At 35.7% G+C, this 18360-nt stretch overlaps 1 protein-coding gene across 1 annotated transcript in view; it reads right to left on the bottom strand.

The window, feature by feature from the left end:
* abcb6b (ATP binding cassette subfamily B member 6 (LAN blood group) b) overlaps positions 1 to 18360 on the bottom strand; it is a 71711-nt gene that overhangs the window by 42928 nt on the left and 10423 nt on the right. The window contains 8 exon segments of the mRNA XM_087267582.1: positions 13665 to 13769; positions 13889 to 13946; positions 14123 to 14208; positions 14849 to 14912; positions 15638 to 15714; positions 15803 to 15928; positions 16022 to 16087; positions 17037 to 17146. Of these exon segments, the coding sequence (XP_087123708.1) occupies positions 13665 to 13769; positions 13889 to 13946; positions 14123 to 14208; positions 14849 to 14912; positions 15638 to 15714; positions 15803 to 15928; positions 16022 to 16087; positions 17037 to 17146 (692 nt within the window).

The following is an 18360-nucleotide window of genomic DNA, read 5'->3' on the forward strand; positions in this document are numbered from 1 at the left end:
ACCTGCTCACCTAATGTATACAATCATAATATTTATATAATTTGCTAATTAATAACCTCATGTGGAACCCTGAATCTGTGTCTCATTTCAGAGTCTGCTACTGTCCATCAGAGCTCGCATTTCGGTCAAGAATGCATCCTTTGAGAGCCTTTCAGAATGAATGAATGAAACACAGAGTTTTCCAACAAGGCAACCTGGGGTGCTGAAATATAATTGGCTAAAGTGGCAGTGGGTGGGACCAAAGAACCGAAACAAAGACAGCCATCCCGGCACGTAACTAACACTTTCAAAGCAGGATAACTAAATTTAGCATTGTTTTTCAAAAAAACAAGAATGTTCACTTTGCATGCTTCTTATTCATCTGCAAACATATTATGGTATTTTTTATTCTTTAGAAAAGTCAGAGCATACAGCACCTTTAATGTGTACCTTAATGTTATTATATAAGAATTATCACTGAAAATTTTACTTTTGAAAACATTTACTTTGTAACTCACTACACACAAGCTGCTTACATGTTTGGAGGATTGCCTGAGGCAGTAAATTAACAACAAATACTATTAAACAAAAACTAGTTTTAGGGGAACAATAAAATACTTGTTGCCATACTCGACCAATAAACTCTCTCGAAAAAAAACAAACAAACATTCAGACTGATATGTACCAATAAAGTCTGACTTTAATCAGATTTCAAAAGTACTTAAACAAACAATGTTGATTTGGTGCCTGTCTAAACCAGCTCCAAGTGCCAAAAAGTGCATCTCCCCCAAATAAATATTTTGCATTCATGGATAGTTATGTAATTTCACGCAACATACTTCATTAAGTGCAGTACTTGGCGAAAGATCTATTCATTTGCAAGCGCACGCTTTAGGAGTCCAAACGCTAATGTTCCAGTGAGTTTAATGAGTTGGATCTGGCCAGTAGTGAGAGGGATGAGAGGCTGAGCTGATGACAGCTGCTCTATAAAAGTAAATCTCTCCTCATGCCTGTACTGTGAGAAAGCGCTCGCTCCCTCTTGAGTGTCCTGGCACGCTGACCTACCCTCATGCTTCCTGCTGCGCTCCAAACACATTAACACAGCAGGAATGTGTGGCCATCGTGTGCAAGTGTGAAGGCGGTGGTTTGAATGCTGGCTTGAGGTTCTCATGGATTTGACATGATATCGGAGAGGCTGTGAATGTGTGTGTAGGAGAGGATGAGAGAGACGCAACAATTTACTTGTCCTCCCTTTCCATCTCCTCTTCTGTCAGCCAGTACAGCTTTTCAGCAGTACTTTCTCCATCTAAATGACAAACAACAGCTTCCATCCCCAAATACTCTCAGACAATCGATTTTCTCAACTCACTCTAGAGCAAAAGCCCATAGGAGGTTGGATAAATTATGATTTTTTCCACAAATTTTTTTAAGTACTGTCACTGTTAAAGTGCCACAGCAAAAGAAATGCAATACACTTTATGATACACCAAACTAGTACCAGGTTGGGCCCCCTTTTCCCTTCAGAACTCCCTTAATCCTTGGCATAGATTCAACAAGGTACTGGAAATATTCCTCAGAGATTTTGGTCCATATTGACATGATAGCATCGCGCAGTTGCTGCAGATTTATCGGCTGCACATTCATGAAGCAAATCTCCCATTCCACCACATCCCAAAGGGGCTATATTGAATTGAGTTTTGAGTAAGTGAGATGTGGTCTTCTTCTGCTGTAGCCCGTCCGCCTCAAGGTTTGATGTGTTGTGCGTTCAGAGATGCTCTTCTGCATACCTCATAGTGTAACAAGTGGTTATTTGAGTTCCTGTTGCATCTCTCAAACCAGTCCGGCCATTCTCCTCTGACCTCTTGCATCAACATAGCATTTGCGCCCACAGATTTGCCGCTCACTGGATATTTTCTTTTTTTCGAACCATTCTCTGTAAACCCTAGAGATGGTTGTGCGTGAAAATCCCAGAAGACCAACAGTTTCTGAAATACTCAGACCAGTCTGTCTGGCACCAACAAGCCACATTCAAAGTCACATAAATAACCTTTCTTTCCCATTCTGATGGTTGGTTTGAACTGCTTCAGATGGTCTTGACCATGACTACATGTCTAAATGCATTGAGTTGCAGCCATATGGTTAGCTGATTAGAAATTTTTATTAACGAGTAGTAGTTGGACCGGTGTACCTAATAAAGTTGACTGAGTCTATATAAACAGTACACTATCATTCATAAAGTTGAGATGTGTCAAAAGCTTGGGTAAGTAGATTTATTTTTTTTATAAGTTTGAACTTATATATATAAAAAAAAAGTAAATACAAAAAAGTTTTCACTGTTTCCACAAGAAACTTTAAGCAGCAAACAGTTTTTAGCATAAGAAATATTAAGAAAAGTTCCTTAAGTATCAACTCAGCAAATTAGTATGATTTGTGAATAATCATTTAACACTCAAGACAAGTACATATGCTGAGATCACAGAAAAAAAATATTTTATATTATTCAAGTTATTTTATGAGAACTTCAATGTACAGTGCATCCGGAAAGTATTCATAGCGCTTCACTTTTCCCATTTTTTTAAGGTTACAACCTTATTCCAAAATGAATTAAATTCATTAATTTCCTCAAAATTCTACACACAAAAACTCTATAATGACAATGTGAAAAAAAGTTTTTTTAAATTGTTGCAAACTTATTCAAAATAAAAATCCAGAAAAATCACATGCAAGTATTCACAGGCTTTGCCATGAACATGAAGCTCTAAATTGAGCTCAGGTATATTCTGTTTCTACTGATGATTCTTGAGATGTTTCAGCAGCTTAATTGGAGTTCACCTGTGGTAAATTCAGTTAATTGGAGATGATTTGAAAAGCCATACACTTGTCTATATATGGTCCCAGGGTTGACAGTACATGACAAAACACAAACCAAGCATGAAGACAAAGGAATTGTCTGTAGACCTCCGAGACAGGATTGTCTCAAGGCACAAGGGTGGAGAAGGTTACAGAAAATTTTCTGCTCCTTTGAAAGTTTAAATGAGCACAGTGTGGCCTCCATCATCCATAAAGGAACAATTTACCAAAGCACATCACCAAAATATCAGTGGAGTGGCTTCACAACAACTCAGTAAATGTCCTTGAGTGGCCCAGCCAGAGCCCAGACCTAAATCCTATTGAACACCTCCAGAGAGATCTGGAAATGGCTGTACACCATCGCTTTCCATCCAACTTGATAGAGCTTAAGAATTACTGCAAAGAGGAATGGGCAAAAATTCCCAAAGACAAGTGTGCCAAGCTTGTGGTATCATATTCAAAAAGACTTGAGGCTGTAATTGCTGAAAAAGATGCGTCAACAAAGTATTGAGCAAAGGCTTTGAATACATACGTGTGATTTTTGAGGATTTTTATTTTTAATCTCAAAAAATCATTTTTTCACATTATCATTAGGGAGCATTGTGTGTATAAATAAATTAATTTAATCCTTATCTGAAATTTGAAATGAAATGTGTCCTAAACCAGGGCAGGACAATAATTGGATATCAATATATAACACGGTAGATTTTTTTTCAATAACGGTGATATGAGTTTTAAACTCATATCCGGTATTTTGATCTCAATTTGTTTATATATATATATATATATATATATATATATATATATATATATATATATATATATATATATATATATATATATATATATATATATATATATATATATATATATACACACATATATATATAATTTTTATTGTTATTAATACATGTATAGTTATCTTTTATATTATCATTTGTCGCTGAATGACGTTCAGAGCTCAATCGTCAGAAGGAACGTGATGTCACTTGCGTGTTGACGAAATCACAGACACGTTAAGCTTCGTTGCAGAAAGTTTGCACTAAATACAGATGTATTTGAACAAGCTTCCACAAGTAAGAATTTAGATGAAATAGTGGATAAGAGAGGAAAGACTAATGCAGTGGTGTGGAAGTGGTTCGGCATTTTAAATTCCGATAAACGTATAGTTTCGATGCTCTGCAAAATGTGTCAGAGAGTGGCGCCGACTTGCATCGAGAACACAAATCTTTTTCACCTGATAGAAAATACTGAGTCAGAAGATGAGGCATCATAAAAGTTTAAGCCAACCTCCCTGACAATGAAACCAGTGGTGTCAGAAGAGAATGCAATGAAGAAAACACAGATGCTATGAGGCGCTGTGTAGGATTTAAATCAAACTTCGCTTATTAACACATACATAAAACGTGTGACGTGCATATACACTTAAATGTTCAAACGTGTATGAAACTCGTGCATATACACATAAATGATGCATGCATACACCCACATAAACTCGATCTTGGCATGTAATCGATCCTCGCATAAACACCCAAATTACCACTCACATACACATACTCGCTGCATGTTGACATACAGAACTAGCGCAAACATACAAAATAAAATATACTAATATATTTATCAGGAATATTGTAAAGGTTATAAAATAGAAAGAATGTGATTAATAGAGGTATCAAATCGGTTAAATAATGAAAATGTGTTATATAAATTTATATAAAATATTAGTCGATATAAATAGACTATATAAAATATTTTGTTAAAACTTATTTAATTAGGTAATTATACACAAATATAAATAGACAGATAGAACCCTCAGCTTATATATATAGCCGAGTCTGACAGTTTTATTAATTTGATAGTTTATTTCACATTTTTTGTTTGTAAAGGCTAAATAAAGTAAATTTTTTGTACTGTTTTATAAAAAAAAAAAAATAAAAAAAAAGTTTTAAGAACCTAGATGTTATTAAAGACTTTGCAAATTCAGTTTGCAGACATTTGTGGGTACAGGCATCCATTGTGTGCGGCCATGCCAGTTTTTTTCCAGGCTTTTTAATATCGAAATCAGAATATCCTATCGACCAAAATTAAGAAATATTTCGTCACACAACCTTTTGCCATATCGTCCAGCCCTACCCTAGATAATTTAGACTGGACAAGGTTAGATTGGAAGAAAGTTCAGTGCAGTGATCTAATGAAACAAGATTCCTTGTCTATCACATACTGTAGAAGACAGATTACCAGCAAAGGCACTGATACCTGGATACACTGTTGAGTCAAATAAGCCTGTGGTAGTGCTTTTATGTTGTGGCTGGTGTTTTCTTGGGACACTTTAGCCCTATTGTCTCAATAAAACTACTTCTGAGAGCTGGGACCATGTGTGCCCCTTCATTGTTTGCTGTCAGTGATGGTCATTACCTACAGTATAACGTGTTTTGCCACGCTGCAATAAACGTCAAGGTGTGGTTCTAGAAACATGCTGATGAAATTCTTTTAATACCTTGGTCCCCTAAATCACCTGACATGAACCCAATCAAACATTTATGGTTCAACTTCATCACTACCACCTGGCCATGTATGGGATCTGGATGACTTAATGCAAACGTTATGTTACCAGAGCCCTATCATTACTTCGTTCAATCAATGTCTTGCCATGTGGGCAAAGTTTTATGGGTTAGAAATCTTACAGGTTATTAGGCAGATGGTCATAATGTAATTACTCATCAGTGTGTCTATTATTCAGCTGTGTGAAAAAGTGTTTGCCCCATTACTGATTTTTTTTTGTTGTTTTTTTTGGCATGTCTCACTTTGTTTCAGATCAAACCAATTTAAATATTAGCCAAATATTATGCAAGCAAATACATCATGCAGTTGGAAATGAAGGTTTATATTATGAAGGGACAACAAAATACAAATTACAGGGCCTTGTGTGGAAATGTTCTTTGTTTAAACCTAATCCTAACTGGTTGGGCCACCATTAGCAGCAAAAGATGCAATCAAGCGTTTTTAATAACTTGCTACGAGTCTGTACAGCACAGTGGATACATTTTGGCTCACTCATCTTTGCAGCACTGTTGTAATTGAGCCACAATGGAGGGGTTTTTGTAAATGAACTGCCTTTTAAAGGTCATGCCAAAGCATCTTAATTGGTTTCAGCACAGGACTTTGACTAGGCCACTCCAAAGTCTTTATTTTTTTATTCTTCAGCCATTCAGAATGGACTTTATAAGCAATGTCCTGCTGCAAAACCCAAACTTGAGGTTACTAACAGACGGCCGGACATTCTCCTTCTGGATATTTTGGAACACAGCAGAATTTGTGGTTTCATTTATCACAGCAAGTCTTTCAGGTCCTGAAGCAGCAAAACAGCCCCAGAACATCACACTACTACCAACTAACACTACTACCACCACCAGGTTTTACTGTCTTGTCAGTCCACAGAGGATTTTCCCAAATTTTAAGAAATCATCAATGTTTTCTGGAAAAACTGGGTCATTTAAATTAGTTTAATGCTCTGAAACGTTAAAGTCTGCCAATCATGAAATAACAATGCCAGAGCAAATGGCAGTTTCAAGAATGGTCTTAAATGTTAAACAATTTAGGGCTATGAGACATGGATATTAAGTTTGTTCATTTAAGTACATGTAGTTGCAAAAATACAAAATGTAAAAAAAGCAGTAACAGGATTAACAATTAAAAATAAGAATTAAATATAACAACTGTCAGGTTTTAATTCTAGTTCAGTATGCAATCTGTGTCCTTATCGACAATCACCTTCCATTAGATAAACATACGATAAAACTTTTTGCATAAAAAGTCATGTGAAACAGTTATCCATGATTTAGCAACTTCACAGTTGGATTACTATAATTCTCTACTGTACTGCATCTCTAAATAACTTTACTTCAAGTGGTCCAAATTTCTGCTGCCAAATATTTAACTTTTAATTACTTTCTTTATTGTCCACAAGTGGAAATTTATCTTTGGCTTCACCACACAACCACATTTCATAAATCACATTTAAAAAAACTCAATATAAAACCCTATACATACTTTGAACCAAGTATTTAAAAACATTTGATACACGTTTTTCTTTACTTGAGGTTGCCTAAGGGTGCTTTTACACCTGTGAATCGATTCAGTTGTTCCGAAACAGAGATTACAAATGTTACATTGTTGCTCTTTGAGCGGTTTGCTTTCACACTGCAAAGTTTCTAATCGGACCAAAAGAGCTAAAACAAGTCACGTGCGAGTAAACTCTCCTCACATTGGTCAGAGTGTCAGGGTTTATTTTGCAGTGTCCCGCTCAGCTGTCAGGAGAGGTGGTGGTTTAATGGTGATTGACAAGGTGCGCGAGCGCGCGACGTGTCTGAGGAGAGATGCGGTGGGGAGGGGTGAGAAGGGTGCGCGACGATTGCTATTTGAGGACCGGGAGGGAGACGCAAGATTACCGGGAGATCATCACGCGTTTGCGGGCATCCGGAGACTCACGAAACTTCCCGCCCTACTCATAATTCTCTCTTCATATAGCCGTAAGCCTATTACATATCCATAAAAAAACTGTGATATAACCGCGCTCGGATCAGATCGCTTTCTCACTGCAATCGAACCGCTCCAGGGTTAGTTTCAATCGAGCTGAGTCCACCTCACTCAGGCGGTCCGAGCGATTACTTTGGCGCGGAACAGAGCGCGATTGCCCTGTTCACATATGCCAAACGAACCGCACTAACTGGGCAAACGAGACAGGTTCCGAAACAAAAGTGTAGGTGTGAAAGCACCCTAAAACGTCTTTTTGATGGCAAGAGCTGAAATTTTATATTTAAGGGTTGGGAACAATCTTCAATGATATCATGTGCTTTCTGTTTAATTCTCATTGAACAAATTTCATTTGGTTGTCTTTGTGTTTTACCTACAATTGCACTGGCAATTTTTACTACTCAACCGAGTTTTTGCTTTTCCTTAATTTGCAACAGTCCATACCATGCAATCATGTTAAAACTCACAATACTTTCAACCAAGTTCTTGTATACCATCTCCAGAACATCTTGACTCACACCAAATTGTTGTAACCTCCTAATGCTATCAATAAATGTTCCTAAATATTTAAAACATCTAGCTGTATCCATTTCATGTTCCTCAAGGACGAGAGGTTTCAACCCTTTATTAAGTACTAGCTTATTTCTACTAATCATCATCTCCTTGGTTATATTAAAATTTATCTCAAGTGAACTCATTTTACACCAATTTTAAAGCAAAGTTATAACTATAGTACAAGGTATCTCTGTCTTTTCCGGTTTTAGTCAACCGGCCAATAGGTGCCATATTATCTGCATGTTTAAATAACTCAAAACCTAAATCCTAAATAACCTAAAACCTGAACTCCTGCAATTCCTGAAAAACGGTTGCAAATATGTCACTCCCATCCTTCCATATGTCACTGTACTCCTTCCATTTCAGGACTATGATCAAGATTCTACTGTTTATGTTTAAGTGCCTACACAATTTGTCTCCTAAATATCTATCAGATCTCCTGCATACCTATAATGCTCCAAGAAGTTTGAGATCTTCCATTTTGAATTTATTGAAAGTTCCTACTTCTAAGCCAGATACAGGGGTGACTGAGATTTTTCGATGGTGGGTTTGCCTGTACAACTCATAGTCACCTCTTTACCTGTTTTTAAATCTTTTGTTTTTAGCTTTTAACAAGTATTAATCTGCTGTTAATATTTTTTTTTACCTGTCTGCACTTGCTTCATAAAGCAGTTATTGCTATTTGTACATCCTTCAAGTCTTATCGTTTTATTTTACATTTTACGTACAGCTGTTTGGTATGCCCTAGCTGTTTTAAAGTATAAATTCAATAAACTTAAACTTAATATTATTGACAATACCCTTTAAACCCTGTAATCTATCCACCAGACAGCCATACGCATTTAATTTTCTTTGTTTCCATATTTGTGCTAAATTTGCCAAACATATGCTTGGGAGACGTGTTTTTCTGCATAGGCATGGCTGTGAGCAAAACCAACAACCTTCTGTCCTGGATCAGACCAGCAGTCCAAAAGTGAATCTAGCAGCTCTGAGCCGAGACAAGCGCTGTGCAAGAGGCCACCGTCTCCCTCAGGACACTGGAGTAAAAGCAGCTTACAGCTCCATATTCATTATTTACGTCTCTCTCACTATGATTAATTCACAGGGGGCAGGTGTACTTGGAAATAAGAGGGGAAAAGTAAATCACATTCCTAGAACCTGTCATGTGTAGTGCTGGTTATATGATCTGTGGTTGCATCTTCCAGCACTGGTGTGACTGCGTTGCAGTTAGCATTGTGACAGCTTGTACGCTCTGGTATAACATCACCTCAAACAGGCTATTGTTACACGCTGCACTGTACAATCACTTAGCAGTTGTTTTCCCACAGCTATTCAGAGAGGTAAACTGCACAGTCATGTTTGTGTAAGCAGACAAGAGCAGAGTACTAAAAGTCTGACAGAAATAGATATAAAAGTCTCCCTTTATTCTTGGAAAGACTTCACAGTCTAGTCGACATACGAGACACTATAGTAAAAACATTATTCATTATCAATGGTACTACAGCACCATGAAGAGCACTCTGAGATTCAGATGTCTGAAGCAAACTAGGGAGGAAATGAATTTTTCACATTTTAATGCAAGTTCTTTGTCCTCTTCAGTCAATCAGCTATTCCTCCCTTCTAACACCAGATTTTACTCTGGTTTTCAACCTTGAGGTCAGCAGAGATCCAGGTAGGTTGAGGAACATTTCTTGTACGATTTAAAAATATTTTTTTATATAAATGCTGTCTAGACCTATATCAAATATGCAGGTTTTCTTATGCATGAAAAATTAAGTGAAATGTGACCTGAACACAAAAGGTGACCTCAGCAGGGACTTTGATAAAGGTTAATAACTACACAATAGGGCAGATTCGTTTGATTTATATGGACTAAATGGTTGTGATAGTATATTATGATAGTATGTGACAGTAAAATATAGCTTGTTGAAAAAAAGCATACTAAAATCCAGTAAGAGATTACAAATATTCAAATTACTTTAATTGAGTATAGTTTTTCTCAGGAATTGTAATTTACTTAGAAGTTTTATTAAAATGTGTGCTTTTACTTTCCCTTAAGTACATTTTTAGTGCTGTATTGGTACTTTTACTTCACATTGCTTCCACCTGCAGTCACTACTTTGATTTTTCTTGTCTATGGTGATTGGCTGAGTAGGTCCTGCAATTCCTGTCCAATCAAACTGCACACAGATAATAAAATCACATTATACTGAACAGCCTCAACATGGGCGCTATATAAATGCAGGAAACACTTTGAAAGCATTAAAAATGTATAAAGGAAATGGCCAAAATCTTTACACACAATGACCCAGGTCTGTTTAGACCAGAGATGCCCAATGTAGGGCTCGCGGGTTAAAGTTGGCCCATTGAAACTTTTGATTTGGCCCACTATCCCATATGAAAAGACAGTGAGAAAGATGAAGCGGGTTGGTTTGAATGCCTTTAAAACCAAAAATTTGTTAATAATTTGACAAAACCTATTTTGTTAATTTTTTGCTGAGCTACAAAAAAAAGCTAACTGAAATTAAATGTTTCAATAAAATGTTGAAAATGAATCTGATTTTTGAAAAATGTAAACGATGTCACTCAACAGATAAATAAGATTTTTTTGTATTTACTGTAATGGGTTCATTATTGAAGGTTAAAGAATTATGCTATATCAGTTCATATAATGCAATGTTTTCTAGTTATTTTTAAATATTATGAAATAAATTAGGAAATTACCAAATGGCAACTATATTTACCTTCGACCCACTAGCCTCAAACAAGGTTGGTTTTTGGCCCTTCATAAGAAAATTTTTGGACAACCCTGGTTTAGTTACAGTTACACAATTGCTGAATAGTCTTAAACAATAACTAAATGTACTACAGATTGTTGTTTACACACACCAGCACAAATTGCATATAAACACATTGACCTTTTACAGCATAATACTCACTACTCTTGAATACAACTTGAATATAACTATAAAATGACTACTTTTTACTCATACTTTGAGTAATATTTAGAACAGATACTTTTTTTATTGAACTACAATTTTGGGCAAGTAATGGTACTTTTACTTCAGTATGATTTTTTTTAGTACTCTTTCCACCACTGCTGAAATCTTCAGTGATTGAAAAGTTGCCCATATACTCAAGCCTGTATAATTGTAAAACAGTAGGAAAAAGTGTTTTTGATTAAAGAATGAATTCATTATACTCCAATAGAGTGTATCCGTGTGCCATACTTATTTTGTGTAAGGAATAGGGCACTTGTGTGATGTAATGAAGCTGTTTGGAAGGCACTTTTTCTAATAAAAGATTGCAATTTTATCATTAAGGCTGGGTCACATGACTATAAACAATAAACTTGATCATACTGGCTGTACCCTTCACTAACAAACTTCTGGAAGGGCCTTTTGCTTGCTTTGGTCACATGGAAAATAGGCAAGACAGAAGATTCAGATTACAGATGTGCAGACAATTCTGCAGCAATTGTGTGATGGTTTCATGTCAATATGTACCAAAAACTAATGTTTCCAGCATCTTGGTTAATATACACCAAAAAAAAATTATAATAAAATAAAAAGAAATTAAGGCTGATGGGAGTCGAAACAAATACTAACAAGTTGTAACTAATGAATTATCTGGTTAGTGTATACATTATGTTCCATAATAATCACCTTTGATTTCATAGTTTACCATTTCGAAGCTTGTAATTATTGATTACTTAAATGATTAAGAGTATCCCCATCTTAATTCGAGTAATGAAATATTTAAAGGTTTGAAATATGTGAGAATAAATAGCAGTTCAAATTTTTTTACTAATTTTTTAACCTTTAAGTCATTGTGAAATCAAAAGTGGCAGCATTTACAGTACTTTAATTATTCACATTAAGAAAAGCAATGTGAGCTAACAATCAAGTTAACTAACAGATTTTTTTTTTTTTAAGTCTTGGTTTTCTAGAATGAAAGTCAGAACATTTTCTGGAAAGACATTCCTTCACTGATGATGTCAGTATGGCTGTCTAAACTCCTGTCTAACTATAAGTGAGAGATGGCATGGTGAAAAACTAAACACTACTTGTTATTCTTATTTATTATTATTATAATCCATGTTATTATTATTATTATTATTATTATTTACTGTTATTATTATTTAATCCATGCAAGTTAATCCACTGAAAAAAATGTTTTGGTAATCATAAATGAAAGTCCCTTTCTTACCTTTAGTTTACTATAGGAGAATGATGCACATAAGAAAACCCTGCCCCCTACTAACTATACCATTTTAATTGGAAATACATATACATAGTGAAATATAACCCAAAACCAGAAAAGGTTGGGACAGTATGGAAAACGCAAATAATTCTAATTCTAAAGAAATTCTAAATTTACTTTGAATTGTATTTTATTGCAGACAATATGAACACAAAATATTTCATGTTTTGTCTGGTCAACTTCATTTCATTTGTAAATATACATATGTAACCCATTCCAAAAAAAGTTAAGAGAGGAGCAATTTAGGGCTAGTAATTAGATAAATTGGTTAATATTGATGTGAATTGAAGCAGGTGATACAGACGATGTCAACAGGTGATTGTAATTATGATTTAATACAAAAGAAAGATCCAAAAAGGTCTAGTCCTTTAGGAGCAAAGATGGGCAAAGGGTCGCCAGTTTGCCAACAAATATGTGAGAATTACTAAAATGTTTAAAAACAATGGTCCTCAAATAAAGATAGGAAGACATTTTGAATTTCACCTTAACCAATGCATAACACAATTGAAAGATTCAAGGAATCTGAAGGGATTTTAGTGCGTAAAGGACAAGGGCGCAAGCCTAGGCTGAACGACTGAGAACTCCAATCCCTCATGTGGCACTGCATCAAGAATTGTACTTCATCTATAAGCGATATCACCACATTAGCTCAGGACTAGTTTGGCAAACATTTGTTAAGTACCACAATACGTAGTTACATCCACAAATGCCATGAAAACTGTAATGTGCTAAAATGAAGCCCTTTGTTAGCATTGTCCAGCACAATCAACTTCTCTGGGTTCTGAAGCACCTGGGATGGACCATCACACATGGGAAACATGTACGGTGGTCCGATGAATCAGTATTTTAGGTATTTTTTGGGATAAATGGATGTCGTGTGCTCAGGACCACAGAAGAAAAAGATCATCCAGACTGTTACCAGCAACAAGTCCAAAAGCCAGGGTCTGTCATGGTATGGGGTTGTGTCAGTGTCCTTGGCAAGGTAACTTGCACCATTAATGCTGAAAAGATTTGGGAGAACAATATGCTGCCTTCTTTACGCCCATGAATAATTCAACAAGACAATGCAAAACTACAATCTGCATACATTACAAAGTCTTGGTTGCGGAGGAAGAGGATACAGGTACTTGACTGGTCAGTCCCTAAACGTCTTTTAAATGTTGTGAAAGGGAATGGCAACATTACAAAGTGGTAAATTCTGTACTGTTCCAACTTTTTGGAAATAAATAATGTGCTGTTGTATTGTCTGTGGTGAAATACAAGTCAAAGTAAATTTAGAAATCACTTCTTTCTTTTTTATTTTCGGTTTCCATACTGTCCCAACTGTTTTCGGATTTGGGGATGTACTGTACTTCTGGTTCACAGGGACTTTAAAAATGATCTTCTTAAAAATCTAATGAAGCTCATATTACATAACCTTCTTAAAGAAGCTATATTTTCTTTTCATTAACCTGTCCATGTAATTGTTGTCATGTTTTGCTGACCTTTGCAATGTCTTGACCATCGATGAGGATACAGCCACTCTGTACATCATAAAACCGGAAAAGCAAGCGGATAATGGTGCTTTTTCCTGATCCAGACGGACCAACCTGTTAAAGACATTAAAGAAGATGAACATCTTGCTCATTTACACACACACACACTGTATTTTTTTATTTTACTTCCAGGACACTATATTCATAGGTATGAAATTCAGATTTAATTTTACCAGAGCAAATGTTTGCCCGGGCATCACTGTGAATGATACGTCACTGAGAATCTCTTTCCTGTAAAGAATCAAACAATCAATCCATTTAAAAAAAATAATAAAGATGACTTTATTTTATATAACTTTAAACATGTTTCTTCAGAATCATGATTGTCAAAAGTACTGTTCTCGAATAACAAGCTGATACCACAAAAAGAAAATAAGGTTGCCTTCACTGACATTAGCATAACTTACCCAGCAGTGTAACTAAAGCACACATTCTTGAAATCAACTCTTCCTTTAGTGAAAGACAGGTCTCCTGCGTTCACAGTATCTTTGACCTACAGAAGAGGGGAAATTGGCATTTAGGACAGGAGATCGGGGTATACATAACAGAAGGCACACATACCAGCTGGGCACTGGGTTGACAGTGAATCAGAAGAATACATTACAACTGAGTCCATAGAAAAAAAAAATGGTGGCTTCTGTCTGGTCAAGTTTAAGAATCAGTTTGCAAATGAGCTACGACAGTTTGTGAATAAATGAAAAGAAATGTGAAGATCAAATACGGGTTTTAGTAAGGTTATTTGCATATGAATAGAATCTAAAGGGACTGGGAGTGTCTGGGAGTGACTGGCTGTTGGTTGTGTGATTTTGGGGTGAGGGTTCCCAAAGGATATGAAATCTTGAGGTCATGACTATAAATCAACACTCACTGGCCCACAAGATCAATGCTGGCACATCCAGAAGGGGCAAATTGTGGATTTTAGGAATCAACTAGACAACTGCAGAAGATACACAGGGGGGAAAAGTAATGCACTGGAATTTAAAACCACACTCTGGGTGAATGGATCTAATGTATAACTATTAAAGTTAAATTTAATTATTTAATTAAGGAATTTAAGGAAAAACTAGATCAGACAATTATTTTTTTTCTGTATGAACTAGTTGACTCAAAACCTAAAGTTTTAATGGACTCACCTCTTTTTCCTCTGTTAGCAGATCAAACATGCTCTCCATGTCAACAAATGCACTTTGTATCATTCTGTCAAATACAATAGTGACATTAAATAAGCCAAGGGCAAATTTAAAAAAAAAGCATGCACGTGTTGTAAAGGCACAGATCTCTTTTGTGAGCAGCATTTGCATTTCAAGTAACACATTTGAAAACAATGTGTTTTTGCTTCCACTCAAAAGTGCACATTTATAGTGCAACAGAGGCCAGCTAGCAAAGTGCTATGCAGGTAAACCTCACTCATCTGACCTGAAAAAGTGCTCTAGTGACAGACAGATGCTCTACGGGATATGGTCTTAAGCCTCCTTGTTAGAGCAACCGACTCCCATGCAAAGAATCGCTGGTTCGATCCCAGCTCAAACCGGGTTATGAGCAGTAGGACCAGTGGATTACATGTGATCCACGAGCCCCCCCATGTCCTACTGCACCCAGCCCGGTCTGAGCTGGGATCTAACCGGCAATACTTTGCATAGGAATTGGTTGCTCTAACAAGGAGGCTAAAGACCATGGCCTCTAGAGCATCTTTTAAGGTCAAAGGAAAGAGGTTTTACCTGCATGGCACTTTGCTAGCTGGCCTCAATAGTATGGTGTAATAGTATGGTGTAAAAATGGTCCATGGAGGATTTGAAACTGAAATTCACTTGAACATTTGAGATTCATACTGCATCTTGTTAAAATGGCATATCAGAAGAACCCATTTAAAAAAATGCACAGGGAAATTGTCAACACCCTATATTGTCATTTTCTAGTCTTACCTATAATATGTGCCAAACCAATTGAGTGGCGTGTAGAGCTGAACAATGTAGGTTCCGAAGAGAACATAGTCACCAACCTATGAGAACACCAGAAGAGCGTGAACAAAAATACCCCTCCAGACCAATAAGAAGTAGATTTTACAGTATGAGTGGAGATTACTATACTTGAAACTTGTCCACAGTAACATAGTATGCACAAAGCAATGATCCAGCCAAAAGTCCTAATCCAATAATCAGATTCTGTGTTTGGTTAAGAAGGGCCAGGGAGGCATTGGTCTTCCATTCACATGCCTAAGCAAAAAAAAAAAAAAAAAAACTCAAATCAGCATCTCATATTAATTGGATTTGCTCAAGAAGTGTAATCCTGTTAAATGATTACATCACCTGATATTTCAGGATAGCATCCTCAAAGCGCCTGACTTCAAAACCCTCTGAATTATAGTACTTAACCTGCATGGAGAAATGCATTTTTGCAGGGTTAAGTGTTAACAAAATTACATGACCCAGGGTTTGTCAGCATTTATGTTTTTTTATATTATCGGTTTGGGCAAATTTTACAACCATTTAGAACATTTTCAAAACTCTTAGTACTTATAAACACAACATATCTTCAAATGTGCACTTTTTAAAAAACAGGTCAGCATATTTACAATTGTAAATTGTACACAATAAATGTTTTATCTACATAAAAGTTTAATCTATATATCTCTATACATTTAATTGGGACCTCTTACTCAAATGAATACATTTGTCTTTCATTTAATTAAACTGATTTTTATGTCTAATCAATGAATCGATAATTATGTTCACAGATTTTCAACTTTCGTAAGTTACTAATAGCTGCTAGAGCTTTCAAATCAAGAAATACCAAATAATACATTAAATACTGTTTTGCTTGTCCAAGTAATTTACTTGATGTGTTCTTTGATCACATTTTCATATGGTATAAACAACTTTTTTCAATGACACTTATGTCAGTTTGTATGAAAGTGTAACATTTGAGGTAATGGCTAAGCATAAAGTTTTACATTACAATAACATTCATTCAGCATCAAGGGTAATCTAAGACCTTAAAATGTGTTCTAGTGAAAGAACTGATTGTTAAATGTTGTGTTGAAAAAATATCGTACTGTTTTGGTTATTAAACTAAATGTATGATATTTGGTGATTAAATCACATTTACTCACTACATATCACAATGATCTTGTGTTCTGAGAGGATAATTATGTGGCATGAAAGTATTGAAATCAATGAATAATGAAATCAGGATATCAAGATTTAAAAGAATGCCTGATGCTTTTGCAAGAGTGATCAGTTTAAATGTTTTGTATCAATACATTCAAAAATGTACACCTTACTTATGAAAATAGTGCTAAATGAAAAAACTGTTGGTGCTTACAGTTTCAAAGTTGAGAAGCGAGTCCACAGCTTTTGACTTTGCATTGTTGTCTTGCGTATTCATTTCTCGCCTGTATTTGGTCCTCCATTCAGTGATGATGATTGTAAGAGCTGAAAACAAAAGTCAATATTTACTAGAAATCATAATGTGCCTGTTGACTGTCATGCAAAAAAACATTCATTATGTAAACAGTTCCAATTTAATTGTGCCAATAAATAAAGCATCAAATGCATGCATTTGTACCTTTGTTGAGATAACTACCATGTACAGACATACTACTATCGAAAGATGTAAATAAAACATAATAAAATGAGTTTTAAAAGCTATAAAATGAAACCCTCAGTTTGGTGGGGAGTTGTCATTAAGCAAAAATGAAAATCTTTGGATTTGTTTGATTAGGCTATGTAGGCTATTTTTAAAATTTATATTTTATAAGAACTATTAATAACTGTAATTTTCTAAATGGAAAAAGGTTGGTTTGTTGGTTGCACACTTAGGGCCCTTTCATACACCCAGCGCAATAAGACACAAGACGTGTTTGGTGCAATTTATTGCACAACCCTTACACAGGGTACCCCCAGGATCATCCAAATGAAATTCAAGGCTTTTAAGACTTTTTTTTAAAACCATTTCAAATAAAATTTAATGCCAACTTCGTACCCATTCTGACAGAAGTATGAGGGGAAAAATGTCAAAAGCTGTATAAAGTTTGAACCCTAGAAAATAATTATGTATTTGACTGCTTGAATTAAATAAAACAATTTATTTCAATTTTCAGTTATATTTAATACATACGCAAAAGTGGGGTCGCCCACCCAGTAGCGAATATGAAGATCCAACTGAAGGTCAAACATGACCACAAACCCCTTGGGCTCATTCACCTGGTCAGCCAGTTCTTTAGTCATAAAAGGAGACTATCCAAATTAAGTAACACATGCAGTTTTGTTACTTCCACACAAGAATGTAGCTGTAATCTCAGAGTCAGGAAACGTGGTTTTAAAAACCTCTGTAATGTTCTCATTCGATGTGAAAAAGTGGTGCTCAGAGATTGTTATAAGGACCCACATCACATCTGCCTGCAGAGTTGGTGTTGAGCCACAGTAGATATGGTCACCTCCACTAACCATAGTAATGGGTGCACACGCTTTCGCGCTTTCTGCTATTACTGTATGTGGAGCATGAGGTGCACTCAACATTACACTGCATACATTTTTAATTAGACTACATTAGTAACAGTTAATTTTGTTATGGTACGAACTTAACACTAACAAAGGTAAAATAAATGAATAAATTAAGACCTTTGTAACGAAATCCAAAACTTTAT

The sequence above is a fragment of the Danio rerio genome, chromosome 9 (assembly GCF_052040795.2).
Source record: "Danio rerio strain M-AB ecotype USA chromosome 9, GRCz13ab, whole genome shotgun sequence".
NCBI lineage: Eukaryota > Metazoa > Chordata > Actinopteri > Cypriniformes > Danionidae > Danio > Danio rerio.